This window comes from Chaetura pelagica, unplaced genomic scaffold, assembly GCF_000747805.2.
Source record: "Chaetura pelagica isolate M959 unplaced genomic scaffold, ChaPel_1.0 scaffold356, whole genome shotgun sequence".
Classification (NCBI taxonomy): domain Eukaryota; kingdom Metazoa; phylum Chordata; class Aves; order Apodiformes; family Apodidae; genus Chaetura; species Chaetura pelagica.
Window position 1 is genome coordinate 3,683,192 of NW_009953964.1, and position 13,819 is coordinate 3,697,010.

The 13,819-nt window shown below is 37.8% G+C and overlaps 1 protein-coding gene across 3 annotated transcripts in view; it reads left to right on the plus strand.

Annotated features, from left to right (window-relative positions):
- GABRB2 (gamma-aminobutyric acid (GABA) A receptor, beta 2) overlaps positions 1 to 13,612 on the plus strand; it is a 128,212-nt gene extending 114,600 nt beyond the window's left edge. Inside the window, exons 10-11 of one of the 3 annotated variants that reach the window (XM_010001949.1) lie at positions 9,538 to 9,588; positions 13,206 to 13,612. In XM_010001949.1, coding sequence (XP_010000251.1) covers positions 9,538 to 9,588; positions 13,206 to 13,553 — 399 coding nt within the window. In that variant the 3' untranslated portion in view covers positions 13,554 to 13,612. Of the gene's footprint in view, positions 1 to 9,537; positions 9,589 to 13,203 lie in introns of all 3 variants that reach the window. The other 2 variants (XM_010001951.1, XM_010001952.1) reach the window with 2 other exon arrangements.
- Positions 13,613 to 13,819: the final 207 nt, after the last annotated feature.

The following is a 13,819-nucleotide window of genomic DNA, read 5'->3' on the forward strand; positions in this document are numbered from 1 at the left end:
TTCTTTCGTGATATTACTACATTCCTCTAGTAATTGCACATGCAGTGCAATTAATTTATGTTTCTGACTTCAGATTCTATGTGAGAATGCATTAATACCAGGAGTAATAAGCCTTAAAACATGAGGACAAAACTGTACAGCTCTGTACAGCATCCGGCATAGACATTGAAAAAAGGCTGATGAATGGTAGTGGAAATTGCTGCTTGCAGGGCAGCATCTTTGTTTTGATGTTACAGACAAGCAAATCTCTACAAGATATCTACAGATTAAAAAAAAAATAATAATAAAATTAACAGTCTCTTACAACTTCTGTGAACTATCAAATGCTGTGAGAGAAGAAGTGCTGAATAGTCCATCCATCCACAACTACTTGCAAAGTAAAAGTTAGTATATACTGCCTATACGCTTTTGAGTTCTCTGATATAGGGGTATTCCAGGATAGGCACAGACATTGGTTGTCTCCCTGGTTTTGCTCAGTGCTATTCAGAATATACTAGAGAGCTTACAGAACAGTACAGAAGCACAGCAAAAGCTGTTCTTCCATGTCTGTGGTATCTGCTGAAGCCAATGTAATCCTTTGGAGGATTGGAGGAGAATGGCCTGCCTCTCCCATTTAAGTGAACACCATCAGGCTTGCTGCAGAGCTTCCCTTGGGCTATTCCACATGGAACTGTGGCCAAATCTTTCTTTAAATTTCATGTCATAGTCATGTTAAGTGTCCAATAATGTGGTGCTTTTGTTGTGTTTTTTTTAATCATAAAGTAGTTTGGATTGGAAGGAATCTTTAAAGATCATCTAGTCTCAGCAGTGAGTGGGGACATCTTCAACAAGGTCAGGTTGCTCAGAGCAGTGTCCTACCTGACCTTGTATGTTTCCAGGGATGAGGCATCTCCTCACCTCTGTGTTCACCTCTGTGAACAACTTGTTGCATTGTTTCACTTCCTTAATCTCAAAAAAAAAAGTATCTTGCTTATATCTTGTCTGAATCCCCACAGAAGATTGTGACTGGATATACTTCATCTACTCCCTCATTTTCAAAGCTTGTTGACCCTGACTGGGGTAAGGGAAAGAAAGAGGAGGGATTAGGCCCAAATCTTTATTTTCTTCTTGAATTCTGAAATCTGAGTAATCCTGGAGAAATTTAAAAGGCATACAGCTCAGGGAAGATTCAGACTTGATTACCAGCAAATCCGTTATCACAGACTTGTTAAATCTTATTGGACATGCTCAATTTTCTTCTCAGTGGGTCCAGGTTAAAATAGCTGTATGTATGGTCATCCCACACTTAAAGGTTCCCAAACTGCATTCAGCAGTTTATTCCTTTAGTCTAACTCATCACCTTTTGCCTTTGCCAAGCCTAATTGTTCTCTCTGTGAACAGTTGTATTGTTGCTTACTGGTAATTCACTGGCACTCTTCTTATTCTAGACATCTTTCGTGTACTGGAGGTAGCCTTCACATCATTTCCTCCCCTCTCCTTTCGAGCCTCCTGTCTTGCATCATTTCTTCAAAACCCTTTATTATGTTTATAGTCCCAGAGTTTTGAATCTCTTCTGAATGGCATAGTACTGCAAGGGTAGGTGTAAGGATTGGTAACCTGGGAGTGCCATATTTCTGTCTGAAGACCTACTATGTGTCATAAACTATGCTATACATACTGTAACCATGGTTATGCAGTTATATTGTGTGGACTTTTCTGTTTTTAAAAATGAATGTTTCCTATAATCAGCATCCTTTTGATCCTGGGTAGGCACATTTCTTGCTATTGTTCCTTTAAGCTCAGGGCGCTAATCTAAGAAAAACCTAATTGTCAGTGCTTCTTCCATGTGATTAACAGGTATGTTATAGGGCTAAATTCTCACTTCTGACTTCACAATATCATCCAGCTGCCTGTCTTCCTGAAGGCTATTGTACATACAACTGGGACATATGATGTCTGCACTTCTAAGATAATGTATCAAAGACTTTACTAAAATCCCTAACTTTAATCTGACAATTCTGTAATCATATAAAAATGGTCTGGAATGACTTGATCTAGAAACCTCTTGAAGGGTTTTTGTTTTCTAATTGTAATTTTGGTTTCTGTTTCCTTTTGGGATAGAGGGAAGTAGGGGCAGGAAAACAAGCTACTGTGATACAGCCCTTCAAGTTCTCTCCTTTTTGAAGCCTGGCTTTTTCTTCAAGGAGATGTTCAGCCTAACCATATCCCAGTGTAGAGCAAATAATTTCTGGTGTAGACCTCCAGCCATTTAAACTTATTTATTTTCTTTTATTGCAATTTAAATAATGAGCTTCTTGCTCTTCTCAGTACTGATTTATTCTGCAGAAGCTTCATCTAGACTCCAGCAGCCAAGGTGTTTTTGATTAATTTAAAAATTTTAGCTTCTGGTGTTGAATCCAGTATTTTTACCTTGGGTGTTTCCATCTTGGAACTGTGGTTAAATGGGCTTGCTGCTGCTGATCACTGTTATGTGTCTGATCTATGGATCTTCTGGTCTCTCTGTTGTTAAGGATTTGCAGTTTGATCTCCTCCCACACTCTGGATTTCCTGTGTATTTTCCTGTGTTACTAAATTCCCAGTCAACCTTCTGCTTATGCTATTGCTGCATCTTTTTGGATTCATTGCTGTTCTTTCCACAGTTGCTCATCTAACTCATTTGCTTCAGACTACTACATACATTAATTGACTTCTCTGGAGGTGTAAGTAAGGTGAAAATGCTGTTCAATGTCAATGATATCTGTGTATCTGTTGTTCTGGATAGATCAGAAAACCTCTGTTACAGCTATATGGTAATTTAATGGAAACCAGAAGTATCACAGTAAAGACAGTGGTAAATTTACTAGGCTGCATGAAAGGCTGATTCTTCTTCCTCTGTAAAGAAGTGCTTCTTGCATCTTGCCAGCTGTGCATTTGACAAGGGGTGGCTAGCATGGAAAAGCAGCTGTATGCCATCCTCTTCCAAAGCAAGAGAGACTGGAAATGTGTCAGGCAGCAGAGTTGATACTCACTGTGAGTATTGGTATCAGTTCCTACACCAAAACTCTTGTTAAAAGAAGGGCTAGAGATTCATCTCTTACTGGAGCACCTTGTCTGTCTTGTCTTAGACATGAGTATGGTTTCCTGACCAGAACATTAGCTAGAAACAGGATGTCATACTTGGATTTTTTCAACCCAGATATTGAACCTAATAGAGGCATTACAATATAATGATTTGGTGCGTATTACCTTCCATTTCTAGCCCTGTCTTCCTAGTTCTTACATGCTTATTCTTCAGGTAGTGTTCAAGTTATTGCTAAATTATTTAGTGCTGGGTTTTTTGTAATTATTATTTATAGTTTAACTACATTTAGAACAGTTAATTACTGCAAATTAACTTTTTTGATACACCCTGTGATTGTTATATCCTTTCAAATCCAATCTGCATAATGTAAACACGTCACTGAATGTGGTTTTAGAATGTCCACAGTTGCAGTACTAATCGAGGCCAAGGTGTTTCCCATCTAGCTTAAAGCACAGAGATGCTGTAAGTGTACAGGTCATGGACCTGAAGTACACAGTAATGTAGGTCACAGAAATAACACTCTGTCTCTAATTTAACAATCATGCTGTTGTTATTGTGAGCATTAATTAAGAAATTTCCATCTGGAAAAGTGGGGAGACTGTCAGGACAGTATGCAACACTTCAAAAGTATGTTTATATAGATGTATTCAGTCTTAAAAAAAAAAAAAAAGTGAACCAACATGGCCAACCTCTGCATATTTAGATAAGGGTGTTTGTTGTGGGGATTTTTTTCTGTACACAGACTTTTTTAAAGTCTAGTGAGTTTATTTGTAAAACAGTGAGTAATTATTTACTCTGTCCTTTGTATTGTGAAAGGTGTTCAGTCAGCACATCTGAAAGTTAAGAGTGTATTGCTGCCTCACTGTGCCGAGCCACAGCCAAGGGAAATTATCACACTAATGATGTTTTTCTATCAAAAATTTGGTTACCAAGTATAGAAAAAGGAGCTATAACATAATGAGATGAAACAGCATATTAATAGAGTTGAATCACAATAGCAATGCTCACTTGAAGAATCAATGTACAGTGTAGCAAGCTAAGAAAGTTTAAACAAATATAGGCATCTTTGCAATTCATTGCCCTGCTGACCCACTGTTGTTATATCCAAATTAGAACACAGTTGCTAAAGGAGAGGAAATGACAAGGAAAGAATACATAGAAGCTTAACCTGTCCTAGGCTGTACTTACCATGTTAACTTTCTACCCCTTGAAGATCTCAGCTGCTGTGTTTCCCCCTTACACCTTTTTAACCAAGGAAAACTGTCTTACCAAGTTTAACCACAAAAGCTGAATACTTCTCAGATCTTTCATTTTTAGGGGACTCCACTGCATTATCAAAGACAAACAAGACTGTGCAGTTGCTTTTTTCACAAGAGAGCACACCTAGTTATTTCACCTGTGCAGCTGGGCAGGCTGAGGATGGACAGTTTCTGGCCTTTGCAAAGTCTAGCAAGGAAATGGAACTCAGAGCTTCCTCCTTCTCCAAGTGCCCTTTTTCAGATTCACTGTCTCACATATGTGTGTTGTTGGAACACGAAGACTTGAGTGTTTTCTGGGGTTTTGGTGCCAATGGCAGAATTTGAAGTGGCATAAGAATCAGGTCAGGTGTCGCTTTGCTACCTGCCATTTCCTAGGACAGCTTCCAAATTTCTTTTCACCACTTTACTAAGGTTTATCTCCTCTATTTTCAGACTAAGGTGTAAATACATATTAACAGGGCTGCAGGCCCTGGATAATGTGCCTTGCACCAAAGCAATGCTCATTAGCTTAGGCTTGGCTAATGCTTTTATTTCCCCTGTGATTTACTGCTGGCTTGCCTCCAGCCTTTTCAGTGTACGGTGATATTTGTTCATTTTTATCTAAAGAAATCATTTAAATGTACCTATAGTGAGGAAAAATTATTGCAAAGGTACCTTAAACCAGTATTTATGCAAAGGAGTGCACCTTACACCCTATGCAGTAGAGGTATTTCTAGCAGAAAACCGTAAACACTTTTAGAAAAAGAGAGGATTTTTAAAATGGCTACATGCACAGACTCAGTTTATAATGTGAACAGATATTAAAACACTAAGGCAACATGAAGCTCTTAAAGTTCCAGTCTGAAATCTCAAATTCCAACAGCTCTGTGTGGCTGGAGGTAATGCTGCCACTGTCCAGATTTCAATGAAAACCTTCATCCTCTTTCTCCTCCAAGGAGATTTTTCCTTTTGTTTGCAGTACAGTTAAAACTACTTGAGGACTGATTCTTGGCCTGGGGTCAGAAAGTATTCCTAGCACAGAAGTTTACTGAAGGACGTGATAAAAGTAGGCATGGGTTATAAAAAGCTCAGCTTTTCTCTTAAGTTTACTTTTGTACATTGTTAAGGAACAACTTGCATAAGAAACTATCAGCAATGACTGCACGGAGAGCTTGGCCAGCCTCTGTGTTTTGTTGAAACCTGAGTTTTTGTAGGACTGTGAAATTTGAGGAAGTTCCAGTTTTAGCCTGCAGCACTTTGCAGAAGCAGTCAGAAGGTGATTTATTTCCACAACCCATGGTGGTATTCCACATGACATCTGAATAAAGGTCAATTCAACTGCGTGAGCTTTTCTTTCTGCAGCTGCGCTCCTTCCAATGCCACGTTTGATTAATGCAAGATCAGTGCCTCTGCACTCCCTGTGCTTAAAGCACGATACCCCTTTTGCTTTTGTAGTGCAGCTACAAACCTGCTACCCACCAGTGACCTGGAACTAAACACGCTTTTGGTTGTAAAAAAGAATCCATTAATGCAGTTTATATCATTTTTTTAATTATTTTTTTTATTTTTTTCCCAGATTGTGGGGAAATAAGGCACAAAAAAGGCAAATGCTGTACAGGGAAATAGAAGCAATGCATGTAGCTGCAGTGCAGAAGGCGTGTCTGCCTGGAGGATTGATTTCCCAAAGCAGATCAGCTCTAAAGATGTTGACAAGGTTTAATTGAATGGCCATGAGTCAGCCAATTTCTATCCTAACAATAAATTGTAACTCTAAATGTTATGTGCTGGGGGATGTAACCTAGTTGTGCTCATGAATCTTGAGATCACTGGGTTGTGTACACCAAGTGGCATTAAGTGATAAAATGTTGTTATAATGTAGAAGATGACTTTGTCAAGCCCTTTGCTTTATTTATAGTGTCTAAAATAACCATCTGTTCGGTTTCTTTTTGCAGATAGCAGTACATTGTTATATCTAATTTAGGGGATTGATTTCAGGTAATCCAAACTTCATGTCAGAGGCTGGTAAGAAGGAAGATAAATATTTCAAATCCCTCTTTTATTGATTTTGCCCATCTTTTAGTCTCTCAGTAACTATTAGTTACGAAGCTTTATCTTTATTGTTGTTTGCTCTTTAGGCTGTAAGATTACCTCAACTGAAGCAACTTAATACATTCAACACAGTTAAAAAACCTCAGAATTGCTGTGTTAGAACATATTCTATAGATTTTCCCAATATTAAAATTTAAAAAAAAAAAATAAATCCCCTAAAAACATGAGTAACCTTAATATTTCTTTAAGTCCCATTAAATAAAGTATCTGTTTCAGTAAAGTTACAAGCTGATGTCTTGAATCAGATATCTGTTTCCAGGTTAAGGTCAACTATTTTGCCAGACTAGAATGGAAACTACATACACACTATCAGGATCTTACTGAATTTATTCCTTGCATTTCCTAGAGATTCCATTGAACTGAATTGTCTTGGCCCAAAGTGAAATGGAGGAAGATGTTTTTCTACAGAATCACAGTGCACTCTCTAGTTTTCTTTCTTGGTTGGTTAAGGTGATTTAGCCCCTTTACTCCAAGAACCCCAGGGTTGTTTTTGTGGCATTTTTGAAGATGTTGGGGTAAGGTTCAAGCTGAGGACAGGACACCTGTAGACCATTTACCCATTTTTCCTATTCTGTGCTGTAATTCAAACATCAGTCCTGATTGCCTATTTCACTTGTTGATTTTTTATTTAGGACATGGGATTCTGTGCAGCAGATTGAAAAAAATTGATATTATGATTATCCAAATGTCATCAAGTCAAAAATACTTTATCCTCTTTCATTTTATCTCAACATTCATTCTGCGATGCTTTAAACATGGAATATTATGTGTAAGTAATGGATACCAAAAGAAATAATATTTTTCAACCATTTCTGCAGAATCCCGCAATACTTGGGACTGTTATTGATGTGTTACTAATGATAATAATTGAGAAATAACATATATCAAAAGGTAAACCTGAATGCCTAGAAATGTAATTAAAAGTAGAGCAGTGTTAAAGCTCTGTGTTCAGATCTTGCATATTCTCTCACTTTCTCTTTTTAATTCTTACAGGTCTCTTGTGGGGTTTTTTTGCTTAGATTTGTAGGCTTTAAAAAGCTCAAGAACCTAAAGAAAATCCTGATTGAATTTACAGTTTTTCTGGATTTTCTGACCTGAAACCAAAGTAACCTGAACTTATGAATCAGCCTGATTTTGCTGGTCTCTAACTGCACTTTTTACAGTCTGACCCAAATTTTAGGTGTATAATACAATCTGAGGCAGTACACCCTAGTGTGGTTTCATGAACAGGTACGACAGTGCTGGCAATAAATTCAGTTTTGTACAGACAATGGAAATGCAGTGTTTGGTACATTGTTAAGGACATTGTTGCACATATGGATGTTTTGAAGTATCAGGCATTTGTGCTTTATGAATTCATAGGACTTGCTTTTCATGTAAAAAATGATCGTATAGCTTTAAGAGGTGCCATTTGAAAATCATTAATTCTTTTCTTTTCCAGAGTGAACCTAGCAGCAGCTCATACAGGACTGTCTACCTTCCACACATTGCCTTGTGCAGTCAGTGCAGACCCCACAGATCAGTGGTTCCTAATCAATAATTTAGATCTTGCTGATGAGGTGTGAGGTCTATGTTATGTATAAAGTGCATTTTATACTTTCACTTAATCTTGCCAGACCTACTGTGACTAGTCAGGAAAAAGATGTTACTGGTATCCAAGCAAAGGTTAGCTGTAAGAGGTGGTAAACTGTGCTACAGATAATGCTAAGGTGTTCATTGCCAAAATAATTAAATTATAGGCATGTCATGTTGGTCTTCATTACAAAAGAGATCTTTATTCCTGTCTTCAGTTCTTAAGAATATCAGTTCACAGGACCTAAAAATGCTGAAGCCTCATCTCAGGTGTGTGTTAATCTCTGTAATTGACTGGGTACTTCTGCTCTCCCTTCCTGGTTTAACTCACTGTATTTTGCTTGTGGCTAGTGGCAGCTCTACTTAACTAAAGAATATTTCCTTTGAATTTACAGCTGGTTTGTTTCACAAGATTTTTGTCTGAAATTCCAGCCCTACTGTCTATTTTTTCCATTACTCCTGCACCGTTCTGCCATAAAATGAGCCATCAGTACCTGCCTGTAATTGAAGATTATTGCAGAAAACTAACAGTGTGTGAGGAAGTAAACAAGTCAATATTAGATCTTTTTAATTAATAAATATAAATTTAGCTCATATATAGAGAGCTGTGTTTGGCATAACAGTAGAGCATAATCACCAAGATGCTGATTTACTAGATGTTAGCGTTTTCAAAGATCTAGTTATCTTTGCAGGATTCCTTATGTACTTACGAATATGTGTGTGAGTTGTAATTTCTCTGTATTTTGCACTTTCTGAAGTAGTAATGTAAGAGGAATTCCTCAAAAAAAGCCATCATTTTGGAGTTTCTAGGTAGCAGGAAGAATATATAATGGTAACATTTCTAAACTTCGCTCTGTATTCTCGTTATTTGAGGCCATCAAAATGGTCATGGCCTCTTTCAAGGCTCCAGCGTCACCTTTTTTTGCCGTTGACCTGGACCTATAAATGAATATCATTTCCATCATATATTTTGCCATCCACCTTTAAGATTGATTTATTAAAAAGCCACCCTCTTGCATGGCTGCTGAGCTCTGGTCATTTCTACTCCTATTCTGCATTCACCTTTTATTTCCATGGTACTTGCTGCTGCTTTTTCTTCATCTTCACATTCTCCCTCCCTTCCTTGTCCCTGGGAATTTCTCCATTAATTTTGAGCTCTCCTGTTCACCATAAAGAGTCTGGTTCTATGGTTGAACAATCCCTCAGCACCTAGAGATCTTTTTAACCTTTTCCCACCTCTTTTTGAAATCACTTTTGCACTTACTTTTCCCCCAGAATAATTTTAACAATTGCTTTCATATCATCATATCTTCCTTGGTCAATTGACCAGTTGGAAAAAATACATATGCATCATGAAGTTATGTTACCTTGATGAGCAGGGCAAGACTGTAATAGCACCTCTGAAGCCAGAATATTCTTATGCTAATTGTTGGCTTGGAGGTCCCTATAACTTTTAATTAGTTGTCCTATTATTACCCTAGAGTGCTTTAATTTTAAATGAAAGATAATAGCTGCCTTATCTCTAAGGAAACTGGTCTTGATTTTATTAACTTACAGGACAGAAGAATAATTGGCACATATCATTGTCCAGAAATGTATTCAACAAAGGTATCTTTCACTGTTTTCTAATGTTTTTATCCTCAGAGACTTAAAATTCAGGTCCTGACTACTTACAGTCATTAAAGATCCCATGGCACTTTTTTATAGCGTCGCCATCTCAACCCAAAGCATCTGGCCAAATACCAATTTATGTAACTGTTCTGCTTACCTAACATTCCCCACCACCACTCACCCACCCCATAGTTTCAATTGGCTACAGCATTCTCCATTTTCTCAACTAAAAAATAGTGTGTTGTTCTGCACTGTCAGTCACCACGTTTTGCCTCAGAGGTGATTGCACTTCATTGGGAACTAAAGTGGTTCTTCTTTCTAAAGCTTGTAAAGCGCTTTGGGATCCTTCTGAAGGGGAGGTGCTGTGCACAGAACGTGTCATGGATTGTCCTTCTAGCTCGGGTTTCACTTAGGAACAAAAGCATATTTTGTTTAAGAGTTGGGCGAACCAGCTCAGTGGAAATAACACTCCCATCTCTCTCTAATCTGACAAGGAGCTTTTTGTCAGAGGTTGAAAAGTCAGGTTAATTTCTTTCTGGGGTTTTGCATTTTCTTTTGTTTAGGGTTTTTTGGGGTTTGTTTGTTTGTTTTTGTTTTTTTATTACTGTTTGTTTTGTTGTTTGTTTTATTTTCACATTCATTTATACCTTCTGGATTGGAAATTGCAGATATTTTTCAGATTGGGGATACAAAATACCTTGAAAAATGAAGTTCTTGTTATGGTCAATCCACTGTTCCAGGTGCAGGAGGGTCAGACTAGTTTTTGACAAGCACCTGAACTTTATAGCCCTTACCTGGCTTTTCTAACACTTCAAGGTTCGCCCATCACTAATTTTTACTGTATTTTGTATTATTTCTTCTGAAAAATCATTATAAAATGGAAAATTGCTTTGCTTCAACTCCTGATATTGGTGCAATATGTGCAGAAGAAACACTTGGACCTAGAAGATAGTTTAGAAGATTGCTAAATGTTTTTTCTGCTCAGCATCACTAACCTTACTAACTACTGCCAGGGCTACCAGATACCTGCAGCACTTTGCTGTGTTAAGAAATTTGCTGAAGTGAGAAAAACAAATGACAATCAAAGCAAGAAGTCAACTGAAGGGGTGATGCCTGTCACTAAAACATGTCTGTAGCTAACTCCAGTAGACCAAAGTAACTTCTGTATTTTTGAGGCATAGAAAATCAATGAGTGTGTAAACAGCACTCACATTGCTAATATCATGGTAGATCAAAAGCAGAGTCATCCTAAGAAGATTTAAGATGTGAACAAATTTGTTGGTACTAAAATCTTTCCAAAGATAGTATCTTAGAATGCACAACATTGAGGTGAAAACAGCCCAGGTTGTGGGCAAAGGGGTAAAACCCATTGCATTACTGGATGTTACTTCAAACCTTCCCTAATGTCATTGCAACAAAAGTTGTGTTCTTTACTTAAGGCTATGTGAAACTATGGAAAACATTGTTTCCAAATGGCTTTGCACCTCTCTTGTAAGACACTTCCCCTAACTGCTTTTAGACATTCTTTGGATCAACAAAAGCCAAGTTCCTATCATTGCTTTTGTTTTCAAGATACTGAAAGTATTATCATTTCTCCAACGTGTTCTAACAAATATGACAGCTAATTTCGCCTTACCCAAAAATCACATAAGAATTATCTAAATACCTGCATTCGTTATAAGATAAGTTTAAAAACTCTTTTGAGAATTTTTTAAAATGTATTTGAAAGCTTTTGCATATATTTGCTTTTGTTTGTGTTGCAATAGCAGAACACTCTTTTTGCCTTAGTTTTGTCTAATGCAGGTGAGAACTATTTGATGGCTTTCCTGCCTAGGACACATCATTTCTTCACCATGCTCAACATCATGCTATGGAGTTCTTAAAGGAATTTTTGAGTTCCAACTCAACTTCCCATTTTGCCACTACTTCTCAATTTATTTCCCTCACATACTAGAAAATTGAAAGATTTAATGTGGCTTTGATGGGAAGGAAGCGAAAGCAAATGATTTTGGCTTCACATTGAGTCAGTACATTTAACCTAAATCTAAAATCTAATGAAATTAGAGGGGTGCAAACTCACATAGACTGGAGTGAAAAAAAAGTAAATCTGGCATCTCAGTGATGCCAATTTTTATGCATCACTTGAACATATGTAATCACTCAAATGGCAGTGTTTCAGTAGGTCCAAAGTACTTTTATGAGTATCTGACCTCCAAGTTCATAACCAGTTCATAATACTATGAAGTGGATGCTACTAAAACCCAATTGTTTGGTTTTCAACCCAGTTCTCTCACCGTGCCATGTGAAGTATTACAAAGGAAGTTTTTAATAATGGCACATATGGTGCTTTATTGAGCAGTGCAGTGAGGTACCTGCTGCTGACTGCTGGCTTCTAAATATTACAGAATAGACTAAGCCCATATTATTGTTAAGAAATTCACAAAAATCACAGTTTGTGCACTTTTGGTAGTCATAGTCTGTATTATGAACATTATAAATAAATAATGTGTATGAGCTACAGTTTCATCTTTCCTTTGGCCTGGAGTATATCTGCACTACCATCACTAAGTCAGTGCATTTAATTAACTGCTCATTAGCCATTGTTGCTTTTAAAGTAAATTTAATTATACTCTGTAATCATGCAACTCAGAATATATACTTAGAAGGAAGGGTGAGGAGAATTAGAACTTACTAAATAACCTTATATTTGTTTTCTATAAATGGATTATTTTGAATTTACCCTACCATACTTCAGATCTTCTCCAGATTGCCAAAGAGTAGACTTTAATTTCTCATCTTTGAAACTCTCTTAAGTGTATAAGGTGATTGGTTTTTATTTTTCCTAAGTTGCATTAATCTTTTTTTTTTTTCCACTTAACTGCCTTTAAACAAATAGATAGTAGCTAAAGCGACCCATTGAAACAACTGGTCAGAGTACATTTGATGTGATTACACACTGTATGTGTTTTCCTTTCCTCTAAATTGCAGATATCTGCTATTCCAGGAAATTCATTAGACCTGGGGAGCAGAGTTTCTGCATAGTCAGACTAGGTACTGACATAGCCTTTCCCCAAGGGGCCAGCAGTCCTCTTTGGAATATGGGGACTGGTAATTTGCATTCTCTTGTGCAGTGCTCTGGGCCTCATTTTAGTGAGGCAGTGAGACCTTGTGAATACCTGAAGTTATTGTCAGAGCAGAAGTTATCGTTTGAAACAAAAAAAAAAAATGAACAACAACAAAACAGACCTTTTTCCATTTGAATTCCCTCTAAAACCCCACAAAGTTCACTGTTTGTCCCAGATATCCTACCCAGTGGCAGAATCCTGCTTCCAGGAGCTGAGCATGCATTCCATTTCCAGGTATCGCTTCTGCTCACAGAATGTAGAGTTTAGGGAAATGCTATTTATTCCATTCAAGTGTACTGGCCTTATTGCTCCTGGAGCTCACAGATCAATGGCAATAAATACTGTTTTGGCGATGCTTAAAGTCTTTTAGACAGGCTGAAATCCAGTGAACCAGTCATGTTAGATGTAGCCCTTGTCAGCATGGCTTCAGCTTGCAACCCACGGGGCTTCCTTTCTCTCCTGTTAAATCCGCTTTCTTATATTTTACAGATGGATCCTCATGAAAATATTTTGTTGAGCACTCTTGAAATTAAAAATGAGATGGCTGCCTCCGAGGCTGTGATGGGGCTTGGGGACCCTAGGAGCACTATGCTGGCCTATGACACTTCAAGCATCCAGTACCGGAAAGCTGGCTTGCCCAGGCACAGCTTTGGTCGCAACGCGCTGGAGCGACACGTGGCACAGAAGAAGAGCAGGCTACGGAGACGCGCGTCTCAGCTGAAAATCACCATCCCTGACTTGACTGATGTCAATGCCATAGATCGATGGTCACGCATATTCTTCCCAGTTGTTTTTTCATTCTTCAATATTGTCTATTGGCTTTATTATGTGAACTAAGAAACAAAGCCACACAGGAAACAAGAACTGGATTTCTCTTCAAATCGGTTGTACAGCCAAAAGTGGGACTTAAAAAATTCTATTCAGGACAAAAGTTACTTTAAAACACCTTAGTTGCTGGCCCACTCTATGGTCTGTTTGCATAACGTTTGGGTTGTATCTGCTCAATCCTAAATATGTTAAGTAGCAGTATGGACATATTCCCTTATCAAAATATAAGTGCGTTTTGAGTGTGAAGGAAAATAGGATTTTGACAATCGCTTCTG